We start from the raw sequence: 17,017 nt of genomic DNA, 5'->3' as shown, positions 1-17,017 counted from the left end.
CTGCTAAAATGCTGATATTATTGTTCCCTCTTATATGTTATTGAATATAGATTGTCATTGCCTAATTGCACATAACCTATCAAGAAATACCAATATTTTCAGTGATATCTTTGCTTCTTTGTTTAAAGTAGCATAGGGTTCTGATTATTTAACACTACTTATATTCAGTTCAATATTTTGACATTTTATACTAATGTTTAAGTGTACTCTTAGACAGTAAAAATAACATTTATACAGTTGTATGGATATGTTTAGTCTAGAATAAGAATGAAAAATACGAAACAGATCATTTCAGTTCTACTCATATTTTACAATTTACTACAAGCCAGCTCTTATTTGGAAACTTTTATAAGGAGAGTCATTTGGAGCATTCCATTGAAATGTAAAAAGAAAAAAAAAAAAAGTTTATCACAGTATTGCCTTGCTCTTGCAGGGCATAGAGTTCAAGGACAAGAGGTAAGGACCACTCAGACAATTGAAACAGTGCACTTGAAACAGTCTGTTTACAGTTAGTTCCAGATTATCTGTTAACTTCAGATCATTACTCCACATTAGTGGCAAGAAATTTAACAGCATACGTATGTATATATATGTGTATATATATATATATATATATATATATATATATATATATATATATATAAGAAATATTTAATTAAACTGCTTTACATAGAAAGCCCAAAGAAATGCGAGAAACAGGACTTTCAAACTGAGGGAAAAACAATCTTTGTTTTTTATTATGATTTCTCTGCTCTTGAAGTATAGCGTGGATATAACAATAGTAAACATGCTAAATTGCTTTCTCAGTTTTCCTAATTCTTTCACCATAATTACTTTAAAACCTCGTAGCCCTATCCAGGAAAAATTAGTATCCATGCCTACTGCTTCATGGACACTTTGCTAAGCTTGGTTACTCTGCACAAACCAATTCAAGTATTTTGATTAGTTTTAGCGCATTCATGCAAAAGGGATAAAACAGTAAAATAAAGCAAACAGATGATCGGACAAACATAACTTAAACAGCAACAGTCAAATCCATCAAAAGACCAGTTGGATAATTACTACTCAAATTCCTAAGTAGGCACAGGAATTTTTTTCTTCAGAATATTCCTGAAAATATAGCAAGGAGAGATTCCTACATCATATAACCCTGTAAATTATGGCAAGGACACTGTAGAGATTTAGTGTCTGAACATGCAGATGGGCAGGTTCTGTCCTCTGATAACCATAGTTTTGGAGAATTAGTTGTCTCTCCTTGGTTGACAGTTTCAAGCACTTTGTAAATAAAAGTGTTCATGAGTGACATTAATATTACATTTAATATTTGTCAAATAATCTCCATAGAGAGATACCCTAAAGCAGGTCACTCTGCACTAAGACTTTCCTCCAGTGTTCTACTGGTCTGCGTTCCATAACCAGTGCAAGTTTGAGCTATGATACCACCTGAAACAAGAAGTTATGAATGAGATGGGGCCTAAAGAAACCTTTGGCTCTCTAGGGTAAGAAATAATCTAAAACCTGCTCCCAATTGGTATGTATATTTATAATCATAAATACATTTTTTTTTACCTTACATATAAGTGAAAATCATGTTTCAGCCTTTTACTTCTGGGAGCTTGCATAGCTTGGAAGTTAATAAATATTTTATTCTGGTATATATTATTAATAAGTGACATTAGAAAGTTTGTGTTGAATAGTTAAGGAATTTCTTCAACCCAAGTTGTTTATCAAAATCTTAAAATGACTTCTAGCTACAACATCCAGAATAAAAACAGATAGTGGCAATTCAATTGTTCATCATTGACACTTTTATGGCAATGTCTAAATGTCAATTTCCCCATAATTTAACCACTAAGGATTTTAATTCCCATTAGCCAGTTACATATAAGGATTGACCTATAACACTGGGAAAATGAAGTTTTAAACAAAGATTATCTAAAACAATGGGCAAAAATGTATCTGAGGATATGATTCGAAGTATTTGAACACTAAAGACTCATTTTTGATAAAATTATTTTAAAAAGTAAAAGGTAATCACATATTTATAAGTATATCAAGACAACATTGATATTGTTCCCATTTCAATTTACTTTATTTGAAGCTGAGGGCAGAAATCAATATTATTTTCACTTGCAATACATTTCCTTTGTGTGTAATCCATTGTGAGTGAATATGGCATGTATAAGAGATAGAGATTTATGGACTCTTTCTAATCTAATTTTACACACAACTAATATTCATTTAAATGGGTAATGATTTTGATCTGGCACTTCAGTCTATTAAAAATTCAACTTTGAAGTAGCATTGTAATTATAACTTAAAAAGAGTTTTCCAAAGTTTCTCTCATATTTAACATCTGCTAAAGATAACTGGCTCCTTCAAGCCTAAGTTCCCTGAAATTCTCTGGATGAAAAGTGTAACCTTTATTAAGTATTTTCATCTTAAACTGAAATCCACTTTAATAATCTATTTGCCCAAGATTGGATTAAAAAACATGCAGGGCTTTCTTATACATTTAACTCACAAAGATTTTGTTTTGTTTGTTTTTCCTTAAACCCCTACTTGTGGAGAGGTTGTGTTATGAAATATAGTTCTTAAGAAACACAGCATTTTATCCATATAATAAATTGCAGTACTTCAATCATAGAGTCAAATGGATACCCAAGAGTTGGTGCCGGTCAGGTCTCTATATTGAAATTCATAACAAAAGAAACAACAACAGCAACAACACAACAACAAAAGGAAATGGACCATGGGCAGGAGTATTTGATCATATGTATATGTGTACAAGCTATTCCAAGCTAGAAGTTTCCCAAGAAATTAAGGTCAATGGAATAGTTTTGGTCATAGGGTCACTGCAATCTAAATGCTCTTTGTAGCATTCATTGTTAAAGACTCTGTGATCTTGGTGTTATGCTTTGCTGTCGTCTTCTTTTGATTGAATGATGTCATTAGAAACCTTAATTTCTATAGTTTCTGGATTTAGGACTTCTTTCCCATTTTCTTCTTTTAAAGGCAATTTTCTGGAAGAGAATAGAAAAATAATAAACAATTGGCTAAGGCACTTTAAGTGGTATCTCAACATTTAAGTTATTGTTTTGTAGAAGGAAATAGAGTACAATTATTAGAATGAAAAAAATCAGATTTGCTAAATATCAAATTGACAGAAATATAATCTAAAAGGTAATAATACAATATTGTCTACTGTAAAAATGTGATGTAATGAATAATAATGAATGAAACAATGCATTTGCAGATTTGGATGCACCAAATTGTTCATTATACGGTGGCTTTGGCTTAATAACCCTCTGATGTATTAAAAATATAATGAAGTGTTTTGGATTATGAAAAAGCCAAAATAATTTTATATGTTAACTAGCTGATTTACTAGTACTCCAGTTTTTCAAGTAAAAACAATCAACAGATGCTGCCATATCTGTTACATAAAATTCAAAAGCTGGGTGAATTAGTAATATTCTTTGGAACTTAATGCCAACAGATATATTTCAGGACTTTTCCACTTTTTTATATTTATTATATATGTTTCTTTAATTGATCTCTTTTCACTATTATTTTTTCTTGATACTTTTGTAATTTTATAGCACTTTTTTGAGAGTTTCCAATTGTAACCTATGAAGCAATAACAACCTTTGTTTCTTAATATTAAGACAGCTTTACAAATCATACTATGATGACAATAAATCAAGATTTAGAGTTTTTTCTACCAGCCTAAACTCAATGCTTTATTATTACATCTTGTGCATATGGTTTTGAACGCAGTATTTCCTCCTTTGACAAAGTAATTTTTTCACATCAAAAAAATTAAGTTACAAATAGAATTCTAATTCACCTCCGTGACTTCAGCCTCACCGTTTTATGGAGTAGTGAATGCTACTATGCTAGTTCCTCTGGGATTTATTTGTAATTTCTTTTATGTTTCTGAATGAGAAGAGAAAGCCATGTCTTTTGAAAGTCAAAGCTATTATGCGAAAACTAACCAATCGAAAGTAAGTTATTTCATTGCTGGAGTGAAGTAACATCTACTTTGTACCTACTAGGGCAGGCTCTCTTTTACGTTTATTATAAATAGTGCATTCAGAGTTCTTTTCTCCCATTCCTAGATACTGAAAACATTGATAATAAAGGATTATAAAAACAATGGGTTATTTCTAGCAGCAAAATATACAGAAATTTAGAGCTTGAATGGGAGGTTAGCATAATGCTTAATATATCTCTTACTCACAAAACTATGTGTTAAATTTGTAATTAACCAGTGTTGTCAACTAATTCTTGGATGGTGTACTTTTGCATATATATTTATTCACTATTTATATTTATGTTAAATTGTATTTTTAAAGATTACTGTTAATGCTATTATTTTTACGTTGAGTATTTCTTTTCTTTAATTGAGAACCAGAGTAGTTATTAAATCATCTTGTTTTGGTTTGGTTTGGTTTCAAAATATGGCCCGTTCTATGTAAGGGCATTTTCTTAACTAATCTTCATACACACCATTATATCATAGTCAGTGTTAATTAATAGATAGGAATTTGTTTTGTTGTGTAATATTTTGCTTCATTGAAAAGACTTCTGATTTCCGAAGGGAAGTATATAGATGTGTTTATTTCACACTATTTCTATTTTAGACTGTCATATTCATATTCAAAGCAATAGCTAATTTTCTGACACATTTTTATTTCAGTAAAAATCAATCACATTTTGCAAGTATCACTTTTTTAAACAATAAGATTAGTGTAGGAAAATCCAACTTTTTGACATGCTTGCATCATTTTGATATTTTTGCATAAACTTCTGAATATATTTGTGAACAGGAGATTTTTCTCTGATGGTACAAAATCTTCATGTGAAATATCTCAATAGAAAATGGATTTTAGATATTCACATGTACTTTCATTGAAGAAGAAACACCATTGTTTTTAAAATGATGTTATTTGTCAATATGTGCTAGAAATAATTATAATGTGTTCATCACTTTACAAATACTTATCCAAGAATAATTAAGCATTTCAAGCTACATACTCAGGTTCTGTTAGTGGTGTGGTTTCATTTGGCTCATTTACTGGGCTCCCATCTTCATGATTAGTAATTCTTTCATCCTCTGTTCTCATCTCCACTATTGGTTCTTTTGATCCATCTTTCCTAGAAAAATAAAGAAAAAAAAAATCTTACCTATGAAATGTAAAAAAGGATGCATTATGGAACATGGTTAAAATCTCCACAAAATCCCGCCACCCCTGGATTCTGATCCAGCTTGGTCAGAATAAGAATACCACTAAGAATTGTTTTCCATTTAAATTCATCTAGCCATATATTGTTCAGAAAAAATAGAAAGAAGAAATTCCATTTTGTCTAGAATTCTTTTCCTCATCAAAATATTTCACAAAAGTAGTTCAAATTTTCAATTTGATTATGCAGTTTCTTTTGGAAAATAAATGAAAATTATTTCATTAAATAAAAGTTATGACATGAAGTAGCTTCTTCCCCCTAATTAGCCATACACATTAAAATATATATTTTTATTTTAAAAATAACATTAAATAAAAACATGTTGTATTTGAAAAATAACATTGCTTCTATATCAAAATCTGGAAGATAAAATTTATATATAAGATACGTTTAGTTTCAAATGTCTCTGAATTTATATGATTTTAACTATAAAGTAACCATTGACTTATATTTCATATATTTATGTTTTCAAGAAAATAGTTTAAAAAGAACAATATTGTAACATATATGCATGATTATTTTCACTTATAATTTCTTATCCATGTCATTTTGTTAGATGTCTAAAATCTGAAATTAAGTGTAATTTATCATAATTGTGAGTAGAAATTTTACTGCAAGGTTTTGTAGCACAAAAAATAAACAAAAGAAAGAAAAACAAGGAAGCCATTTGCTGATGATAAAGAATGAAGTGAAATATAAGGGTTGAGAATAATGTACTCATCATACAGATTACAAATATGGCACACGAAAAAAAATTAGGAAGGAATGGGTGTTTTCAACTACCCAGGAATATAGTCTTACCATACAATCCCACAATTGTGCCCTATGTGTTTACCCAAATGAGCTGAAAACTTATGTCCACAAAAAAATCTGTGCATGAATATGTACAGATGTTCTATTCATAATTGCCAAAAATTGGAACAAACTGAGATGTCTTTCGACAGGTAAATGGATAAACAAACTGTGGTACATCCATACAGTTGAATATTACCCAGCAATAAAGAGAAGTGAACTCTCAAGCCAAAGAAAGACATAGAAGAACTTTAAATGCATATTGCTAGGTAAATAAGCCAGTCTGAAAAGGTTACATACTGTGTAATTCCAACTAAATGACATTCTGGAAAAAAACAAAACAAAACAAAACTATAGAGACAGTAAAAAGATCAGTGGTTGTCAGGGGTTCAGGATGAGGGAGTGAGGGCAGGACGTAATGGTGAAGCACTGGTCATATTAGGGCAGTGAGTGTATTCTATTTGATACTGTAGTGGTTTCGTAATCATATGACGATGAAATTTGTTCTTTAAAATCAAGTAAACTAGGATTACATTTAAAAGAATGCAAACAACAAAAACCCAACAATGGCTCAAATATTTAACAGACCTCACAAATGTTGAGACCTGAAAAGAAAAATATTAAGGCTAATAAAACACTTTAATCAGGTGGCAGGTGTGATGTTGTTGCTTTTGTTTGAGTATGTAGGTACCTCACATAAACACACAAAATTTTGAAGAAAATCTAGAAGTCAACAGTGAAGAACTCTTTTTACATCTTTAAAAATCAAATGTCTGTTGGAGCTGTTGGTTCAAACATGTTTAACAGCATCCTCTGTTTTGGGGCTCCAAGGAAGCAAGAGCTATATAATAGTAGAGATGATGAAGAAGCACTTCATCATTAGATTTTAGTTTTTTGTTTTTGTTTTGTTTTTTTTCTTGGTTGTTTGCTGTTGTTGTTATTCTTCAATTGATTCTTTTAAAAAATTCTTCATGATACCAATGCTCTTGATGACATAGAGGATGATACTGTTTGAAAAGCATGGCTATTGATGATTCTGAGCAGAAAAGTGATTCAAAAAACAGATTTTATTTTTAATTATTTTAATAACAGGTACAGATCTGTGAAGAAATGAAACAGAATGCAAAGAAAAGATAGAAAAGATAGTGAATTTGGATTTTAATTGTATACTTTCTTACCAAAAATAAACGGATAAGCAAATAACTTTAAACTAGAAAGGATAAATAAACATTATCGAAAAGAAATGAAGGAGTAACATGAGAAAATGGTGAGTTGTCCTAAAATCTTTATTTTTGGTTTTAATAATCTTTTTGATTTTTAGCTTGTTAGCATACAGTACAGACTAATACAAAAAGGTAGAGAGGGAAAAGTGACTCTCCCTTCCACTGTCTGTAGGATATTTAGTTATCTATCAGAGAGACAATTACTGCTGCATATTTTTGCCTTGTTTCCAAGAGATACTGTAGGCATATGCCAGCATGTATGTGTGAAAGTGAATTATTTTTAAACAAAGGATAGCATACTAACTGTGTGTAATTTTACCTTTTCAATTTACACTAGGTATTAGCTGGAAGCCATAAAAGAGCATTTAGAGCTGCCTCAATCTTTTTCATGGTGCATACTTTCCCATTGTATATATTCACCACGAAGTATTTGAACAGTCTCTAACTGACAAACATTTAGGTTGTTTCCAACCTTTCTTATTACAATAAATACTATCTGAAGCACACATATAACCTACATGAGTCTAATTCCTATTCTGTATAAATTACATTTAATTATTCTTCTAGTGATATCAGAATAATTACCAATATGGAATTATAAAGAGTGACAAAGCAATATTTTGTTTAAATTGGCATAAAATATATGCCAAAATTTATAGCAAATTTTACAATTTATAAACTGGTAAGCATAGAAATTCTGGCCAGATTTCTAGAACTGATTATTAAGCAGAAAATGATGACAAGTGTAGCAGAGCAGTTAAGAGGATGTGTCCTAGAACCAACCTGGCTGGTTCTCGCAACTCACTGCATAAACATTTCTGGCTTGGTTAGTAAAACAGAGAAGATAAAGATACCAAACTAATTTCTGCCGTGTCCTTAGAATAGTGCCTGACATACATGCAGTACTCAATCATTGTTAACTGTCATCACCATCCTAGGAGGGCAAGGAGCATTTATGTTAGGAAATATACTACTAAAACTTGCAACTTGAACAAATTAAAGAGCAAAATGAAAATATCTTGATGCAAACTGAGAAAGAATATTTTATACAGTTGATCAATTCTTAAATGAAAATGTAAAGTTCATATAAATAATGGCATCACTAGCATAATCCAAACTTTGGGATAGATTGGGGAAAATATTTGCAACAAATGCAACATCAAATGATTAAGGGTCACATTATATAATCAACAAGTGAAAGAAAAGTCAAACAACTCTATGAAAATGTGTAAAGAATATGAACAGGAAATTCCAAGAAGAATAGAGTGACCAAAAGAAAAGCATAAAACAAATAAGCTCAGACTCAACCCCGATTAAAAAATGCAAATTTTAAATGATATTTTTCACTTATTAGATTGAAAAATAAATTGATAATAGTCAGTGTTTGAGAAGCACTGTAGGAAATATATGTTCTGTGATTATTTGGGATGTGAATTGGGAAATATATATTCTATGATTATTTGCAAGGTGAATTGGTACTGGCTTTTGTGGGCAATTTGCCAGTATTTTTCAGTTTTGATCTTCCATTCCATACGTAGGAGCTTCATGTACATTTACAACAGGATTGATGTAAAAACGAAGTTCAAAACAGCATAATATACTTTAATATTATAAAGATATTGAAAGTCTTATCTAAATTTTAACAATAGAGAAGTGGATAAACACACTATGATAATATAATACTATGGAATACTACTTATTTATTTTAAAAAAGAGTCAGAAATTCATGTACTGAAATGGGACATTTTGAAGCTGCATTGTTATGTGAGAAAAATTGCACACACACACATACGTATATACATATGTACATATAAAAATCAGTGTGTGTATGTGTGAGGGGAGGTGTATGCTTGTGTGGTGTGTGAAGGCAGATGTAATTCTTACCTTTGCTTCTCTAGCTTTTTTCATGATTTTTTCTTTATTTTTGAATTTCTGTAGTTTGAAAATTATATGCTTAGGTGTAGTTTTTTGTGTTTTATTTTGATTTTTATCCTTCTTGGTGTCTTCTTTCTTTCTTCTTCTGGTATTCCTTTTGTGCATATGTTTAGCTTTTTGTAGTTGTCCTACAGGATTAGATATTCTGTTTTCTTTTTTTTTCAGTCTTTTTTTTTTGTTTGCTTTTTAGTTTTGACATTTGCTGTTAAGATCTTCTCAAGATTCTTTCCACAGCCATGTCTAGTCTTGCTAATAAGCTGATCAAAGCGATTTTTCATTTCTGTTATGGTGTTTTTGATCTCTAGCATTTCTTTTAGATCCTTTCTTAGAATTTCCACCTCTGCTTACATTTCCCATCCCTTATTCCATCTACTTTATCCATCAGAGTCCTTACCATAAAAAAAAATTCTTCGTCTGATGATTCCAACATCCCTGCCTTATCGAATCTGGTTCTGATGCTTGCTCCGCATCTTCAAACTGATTTTTGCCTTCAGTGTGCCTTGTAATTTTTTCTTGATAGTGGGACATGATGTACTGGCTAGAAGGAACTGCTAAATATAGACCTTTAGTAATGTGGTGGTAAATTTTGGTGTAAAGAGGATGCATTCCATAGTCCCATGATTCGGTCTCTGTCTTTTAGTGAGTCTGTGCCCCCGGACTGTGAACTTCATAATTTTTTCTCATTTTTTTTCCCCTTTAAGTGGAACAGGATGGTTAGAGCGGACTCGAGTTCAGTATTTCCCTTCTCCCATGTGGCAGTAAAGGGGGCCAGAGCTATGTATCCCTCTTTCTGCATGCTGAAAAGCCATTTACACACACACACACACACACACACACACACACTTGACTAGTTACTTCCTATTCTTTTTTATATTTTAGTTCTTTCACAACTTGCTCAGCTAAGTCTGATTAAGTCAATTCACTCTTTTTTGAAAAGTAGTATTTACAACAGAAATTTCTTATTTATTTATCCATTTGATTGTTTTTTAATCGAAATGTGTTTCCCATCACAGTAACTAGATGATGGCAGGGACTAGTTTGCTTCCTCACAGTTGTAGCTCTGGAGCTTAGATAGTGCCTGGTTATCTAGGTGTTCAATAAATATTTGCTATTGCAAATTAATGCTTGGGTAAATAAGGGTATACATAAAGTTTGGTAAAATAGTAATCTTTAACCATTTTATAACATAAACTATGAGAATTCAAGATAAATGTTAATTTACATTGAAAGCCAAATAATGGAATATTCTAGGACTTTACAAAATGCCATCCTGTATGCCATTGACTTTAATTTCTCTTTTTTCCTGTAATATAACGTTCTTTAAATAAGAATGCTCTAAGTGTTTAATTAATGTGTTTTGTAAGAAATCTACACAGTCTTATAACTTGTGATAACATGAAAGGACTAGTCTTAGAATGCTTGGGGTCATATTTAGAAGCTAGTATATATCCAATTAATCAAATCAATTATGTCCTATTTCTCATTGAGGTTTTATATATATATTTTCCAATTTGAATAATGAATTTTTGAAGAAGAGTTGAAAACTGTTTTCCTAAGGCAGAGGAAATTGTGATTTAAAAACCTATGATAGACAACAAGCATGGAATGAACCATGTGTTTTCATCTTTCCAAGTCTTTAAGGTTAATTAAACTTGGCAGGAATTACAAACAAAAGTGTTGGTGGATAAATTACCAATTAATAAAGTCAAATAAAAACAAACAGCAGAATTTAGATGTACCTCATTTTTTTGCACGTGATCATCAACATCCCTGTAATTAATTAAGACAAAAAAGTGAAGGTCCTTTTTGATTTCTCTCTTTCTTTCACCCCAAAGTTGAATCCATCAGCAGTACTTGACTCTACCTCATCTATATTTGGGTGCTATACACTTTTATATGCCTATAGTACTACTGGCTTGGTACAGAAGACCATCATTTTCTACCTGGAATATTTCAAGATTCTCCTACCCAGTCTCCCTGATTCCAAATCTTTCCTTTTCACCTACCAACCCTCCAGTAATCCTTCTTCACAAGTAGCTAAATAAACAGTAAAAAAAAAAAACTTTTAGTCACTTTCTATTTTAAAAATATTTCCTTACTTTGACCAAGAAGATTTAATACTTTTGTACTCAGGTAATTCTCCCACCTGATTGGTACCACTCTCTTTCCCTGCTTCATTCCACTCAGATCCATTTGGCCTTTAAGTAACAAGCTCATTCCTGACTTAATGGCCTTTGTATTTATTGTTACATTGCTTAGAACGTTCCTCCCCTTGATCATTATATTTCTGGCTCTTTATCACTCACTCTTCAGCCTAAGTTTCACCTCCCTGGAGAGGTCTTTAATGACCCAACCTCTAGTAACAATTGTCATTCTGTTTTTCATTTTTCTTAGTGCTTATCACTACCAGACATTTTCAATTTTAGTGTTGATTATCTGTCTTCCTACATTGAAACATGAATTCCATGTGAACAAAGTTCTTGTTTGTTTTGTTCACCACTTTATCCCTAGATTGTATAGAAGTGCTTGTTACCTAGTATTTATTCCATTTAGTTAATAGCAAAGCAAGAATGAAGATATATAAAATTCAGTTTTGAGTCAATGTGTGCATATATATATCATATGTATATATGTATAATTATGTTACATAGTACATTGTTTTCTTGATATGTGAAAAAGTAACTAAAACTAAATTTGGTGATATGTTTATTTAGTTAACAAGACAATCTAAAAGTACAGCGAGTTATTAGGAAGTACAATATGTTTTTACGAGGAAAGCAAGAGATACTGAATAGTGAATTGTTTCCACTATATTTACTATGTCATACATTAATATCTCTTTCAAGCATGAAGTAGAGCCTAATTTCTGTTTGTTCTTTGCTATGTGCTGTGTCCAACAAGTAAGCAGGTGACATTTTGACTGTAATATTTAATGTAATTTTTTAATTGAAAATGTATACTAAGTTATTATCCCATGAAGTGAAAATATTCCTTACAGAATATCCATGAAAAATGGTCATAGACAAATTGCCTAGAAAGACTGAAATGGGCTTTGGAGAAACAAAACCAAAAATAACAATATAAAAACAAAACAAAACAATGTGGCAATGCAAAATGGATTCTCCTATATCCTTAAGCCTAGAAAATAATGTATGAGACCATACACGCTCAAATGTATGTATCAAAAATGAATAGAAATGACTCAACAATAAAATGAAATGAATTGTTGACACACAGAACATCATGAATGAATTCTAAAACATTATGCTGAGTGAAAGAAGGCAGACAAAAAAATACACATTGTAGGAAACTATATCAAGCTTTATAAGAGCTAAAAATTATCTATGATAAAAAAAAATCAGATTATTAGTTGCCTGGGGCAGGGGGAGTTGCCTGGAATAGTGTGGGTTATCTGATAGGAACATGAGAGAACTTTTGAAGATGATGTTAATATGGAAAGCTTTTTGCATTTCACTCTAATTTTTGCATGAAGAAAACATAAATTTTGAGCTCTTTGTAGTGATATACAAAGAGTCTATCATTACTTTGATGCAGATGTCTGATACTCACAGGTATGCAGCTTTTCCTTCTTCAAGTTCTTTACTTTTACCACTGGAGCCACTTTTCTTCCCACACATTCTCCTGGTGATGCACATCAATAACCCACATTGTCGAATAAAGAAGCAGCTGACGTCTGTTACCACAAGAATTAACAAGAGTGCAGCGACTCCCAGACCAATGACCGCTCCAAGCCCAAGACCATTAAAAAGTGTGTCTTAAAAATAAAAGAAAATAATTTTATTAAACCCCAGATTAGAAAAGATTATACAGTTATTTAAAAAAAGAAATCATCTTATCCAAGAAATATTCAACTTAAGAGACAGGAAATAATATCTTCATTAGCATACTTCAATTTCATGATTGCTGCGAGCTATTGTCTGGTTTTCAAACAATGTTTTAAGCAACTGACATGATAAGGATTTGAAATATGTCTTACAAACTTTCTTTAGAAAAAACACCCTAAGTAACTCTTCTTTCCAATATACTTCTTGATTACCTTTGGGGAAGATAATGAATATTTTATCATAACCCTAACTGTACTCTATCAGAAATTCAGAGCCATTAATAGATCATCACTTTGTTAAAAGAAAAATTATAGTCAAAACTCCTGTAAGAGAAGTGTTAAATAAATGCTCTATATGGAATCATTTTAGTTTTAAGACTTGGGCTTGCAAATGATGCTGGAGCACTTTGCTTTGACAGAGAATGCTCTTTAAAATATCTGCCTAGAAATATTTTAAAAATCATCATTTCAGAATAAATGGTTTACTTGTATTTTTCCAGTTAATATTTCAACAAATCATATTAGACTAGAAGCAAACTTTAACAGAGTTGTGGTAATTATGACCTTTCTGAAGTCATATCATGAAAAGGTAGGGGAAGATGGGAGCCACTTTTCTGAGACATATGGTTGCAGGAAATTCCAAAAGTCATGGAATTCATGAAAGAGGTGATGGAGACTAGGGTGGAATAGGCTGACTGACAGAGTAAAAATGGCAAGAGTGGCTAGGACAGCAAAAATGAATCAAACGTTATATGCCTGTAGTCAAATATGAGGGTAAATTACACAACTATAACAATGTAGATAGGAAAGTGAGCACAATGGAAAAACACAGGATTAAACTGGTGATACTGTGTTACCTAGAGGGAAAAAAGAGAATTACATGACAATTTTATAGAATTGTTCAAAATGATCAACATGATCATGTTAAAATTTGCTTATGCAACATTATAAAATTGTAATTATCATTTTTAATCATAAAATATAATTTTCACTCAGCATCATAATCACATGCTCAGCCTGTGAGTGGGGTGCAATGCAAGTGACAGATACAGGGAGAGATGCAACTTTGAGTTTTGAGAAAACCACTTCCGAAAAAAATGTATATGTAAAACAAAGATTTTGTAAGTCATATTTTTAAAGTTAGGTCCAATATATTTTAATCATGACTGAAGAAATTGTGATCCAAAGGAACTGATATAACTGTCCTTATGTTGAATCTTCCACTAACAGGCCAGTCTTGAATATGTCACACCTGTCTGAATCCTAGTTTATTTTTCTGAGTCTAATGTCTAAACTTATTTTATTTTTTTCCAGGAAATACATGTTATTTATATTTCTTAACACTCTCAGAGCTTGCAGATAGATTAATAAAAATCATTCTATTTGTTACACGGTGCCTGGCACTTACCCAGGCAACTTTGTTCTTCACCTGTGCTAGAACACAGATATTCTACAGTGTCCCCATGATGTTGCACATAAGAACTCTTTAAGCACTGAATCAAAAAACTTGGAACTCACATGCCCAAGAAAAGTGTGATTTTGGTTGTAATTATTTTATTTCCGATAATGAGAAACAGGTGATAAACACATGACAGTTGTGGAGGAAAAAAAATTTTCATGCCATTTTGAGAATCTCCTTCCCCTATCAAAGTCTAACATGCTATTTAGATGGTTTTAGTGTAGAAAAATTGCCTAGCACATATCCAGAGAAATTATTAGCTTCCACAGAACTGTTATCACATGAACCCATTTTAAAGAAAGACTAGAGAAACAAAAATATTTTTCAGCCATGGAAATTTAGTATCATTTTTTATGCGAAGTTCCAATATACAAACGGACAATGAGATTCTAAATATTATTTAATAATTTTCAAAGATGTATCTATATGCACAATTTTAAAAAATCTAGTGCCTCCTGCTGTAAAAATAATGTATCAAGCACACCAGGATTTCTTTTAGTGATTTAAAAAATCATTTTATGCATTTTCTTCCATTATCCTTTTTCAAATATAAATGATTCTCATTTGAATATACTATTACAATATAATGAAGACAACTCAGCTATGAAATATCTTTGATTATATGTAAAGCAAAAATATGTTTTACAGTGTTCATAAGTAATTCTTTTGGATGTACTTCATATGATTCAACAACCAAAGCTCAGACAAGAATAGTAGAAAAATACATCTCCAGTTGAGCTTTAGCCCATCTGGATACATTGAGTCAAATGACATTTGAACTTTAATCACTTCTTTCTTACTTCATTTAGGTTCCTCTCACATGCAAACATAGTTCTAGACAATAAATCCCACAACTCAGTTATGATATATCTGTCCCAATATATAAATCCCCATTTACCTTTTTAAAATGTGAAGACTCTTGCTTTGTATTTAAATGTACTGGATCTGGTGTCAGAAAATCCTGGTTCCATCATTTACTCCTATATATCCTTCATTGAGTCATTTAACTTTTCTCTAAGACTGAGATGCCTCTTTATTGAAATGGGCACAATTAGGAAAACAACCACCACAAACTAAGTCATGAGGTTGTTGGAAAGATTTTTGTGAATATAATAATGTATTTAACACCTCGAACACTTTTGCCCAACACTAAGTAAAAATTTAACGAGTATTATTATTATTACTATACTATTATTATTATTACAAAATTCTAGCGAAATGAGATTTTGGTTAAAAAAATAGACCATTTAAAGTTAAATTAGTCCAGTAAATATATTTCTTCATCAGCGACCTTCAGAATCTCTTGTTAAGCATTGATTATTCTCCTGAGAAAAAGATCCCTGTTTTAAAAAATGACTTAGTTTTAGCTAGTTAGCTTTTAAATGATAAATATTTTATTCGTGACCTTTTTAGCATTAAATCAGTATATTGATCTGCTCCATTCCCAAGTTAGAAAAAGCTCTTAGAAACACTATATGTGTAAAGCACCTTATAGTAAGGGAATATTGACGCTAAAATAGCTATTACTTTTTTCTAGAGAAACAATATTATATCTTCTTAACAATCTTAACAAACAAGATTACAATCTTGGAAGATTACTAGAAGTTATTTTTTATGAAAAACCAAACATATTTTTGTCATTGCATAGAATAGGCATGGACGTTGAATAGGTTTATGTTATAAATATTTAATTACGTTTTCTTTTGAAAGATTTTTTAAAAATATTTCAGCTTAAGAATGTATTTAAATGCTCACACATTCTCATATCCCATGAAGTTAGGCTATAATAACTATAAAAGCTAAATTTTCTGTTCTTTTTTTCTTTTGACACCAATTTAATCTACTGTGAAAGTTCATTTATTTGTCTTTGGACTATTCACAAAGTCATAATCACGTGTAACATTACATCACTAGGATTTGGGGACTAGCAATGATTTATTTCCTCAATAACATACAAAAAATCTTTCTTTATAAGTAAATTATGGTTTTAATTACTTAACAAATTGAAACTGAGCATAGCAATCATTTAAAGGATTTTATTTATTTAATTAATTTATTTTTTAAAGGATTTTAAATTAATCTTTTCAGTTTCCCAGAATACTTACACATGTGTTTTATGATATAATTTTTACTAAACTCCATTACCTAAACAAAAATATTTTCAGGTCTATCTTCTAGATAAGAAAAATGAGGTCCAGAGAGTACAGTGACCTAAGTCACAAGACAACCCTTAATACCCTTAATATTAGATCTGTACAAATGAAGACTATTTAGCTTCCGGTTCTATATAAATATATTGGCCTCACCACATGGCTTCTGGGATCTTAGTTCCCTAACCAGGAGTTGAACCTGGACCACAGGAGTGAAAGCGCCAAGTCCTAACCACTATGGGACTTTAAGACCACCAGGGAATTCCCTGGTTTTATACCTGTGTTCAAGTCAACATTTTGTACTGGATACTCAGCTTCAAATAATCAAAAGATAGAAATAAAATTTATTGACTAAATTAAAATGTAT

The 17,017-nt window shown here is 31.1% G+C and overlaps 1 protein-coding gene across 1 annotated transcript in view; it reads right to left on the bottom strand.

The window, feature by feature from the left end:
• Positions 1-2,911: 2,911 nt before the first annotated feature.
• Positions 2,912-17,017, bottom strand: part of NCAM2 (neural cell adhesion molecule 2) — a 232,497-nt gene continuing 218,391 nt past the window's right edge. The window contains 3 exon segments of the mRNA XM_068545688.1: positions 2,912-3,023; positions 5,041-5,160; positions 12,768-12,972. Coding sequence (XP_068401789.1) covers positions 2,912-3,023; positions 5,041-5,160; positions 12,768-12,972 — 437 coding nt within the window.

Source organism: Eschrichtius robustus, chromosome 6 (genome assembly GCF_028021215.1).
Source record: "Eschrichtius robustus isolate mEscRob2 chromosome 6, mEscRob2.pri, whole genome shotgun sequence".
Lineage (NCBI taxonomy): Eukaryota > Metazoa > Chordata > Mammalia > Artiodactyla > Eschrichtiidae > Eschrichtius > Eschrichtius robustus.
The sequence above is the reverse complement of the archived record's forward strand: the minus strand, read 5'-3'. Positions and strand labels throughout refer to the sequence as shown.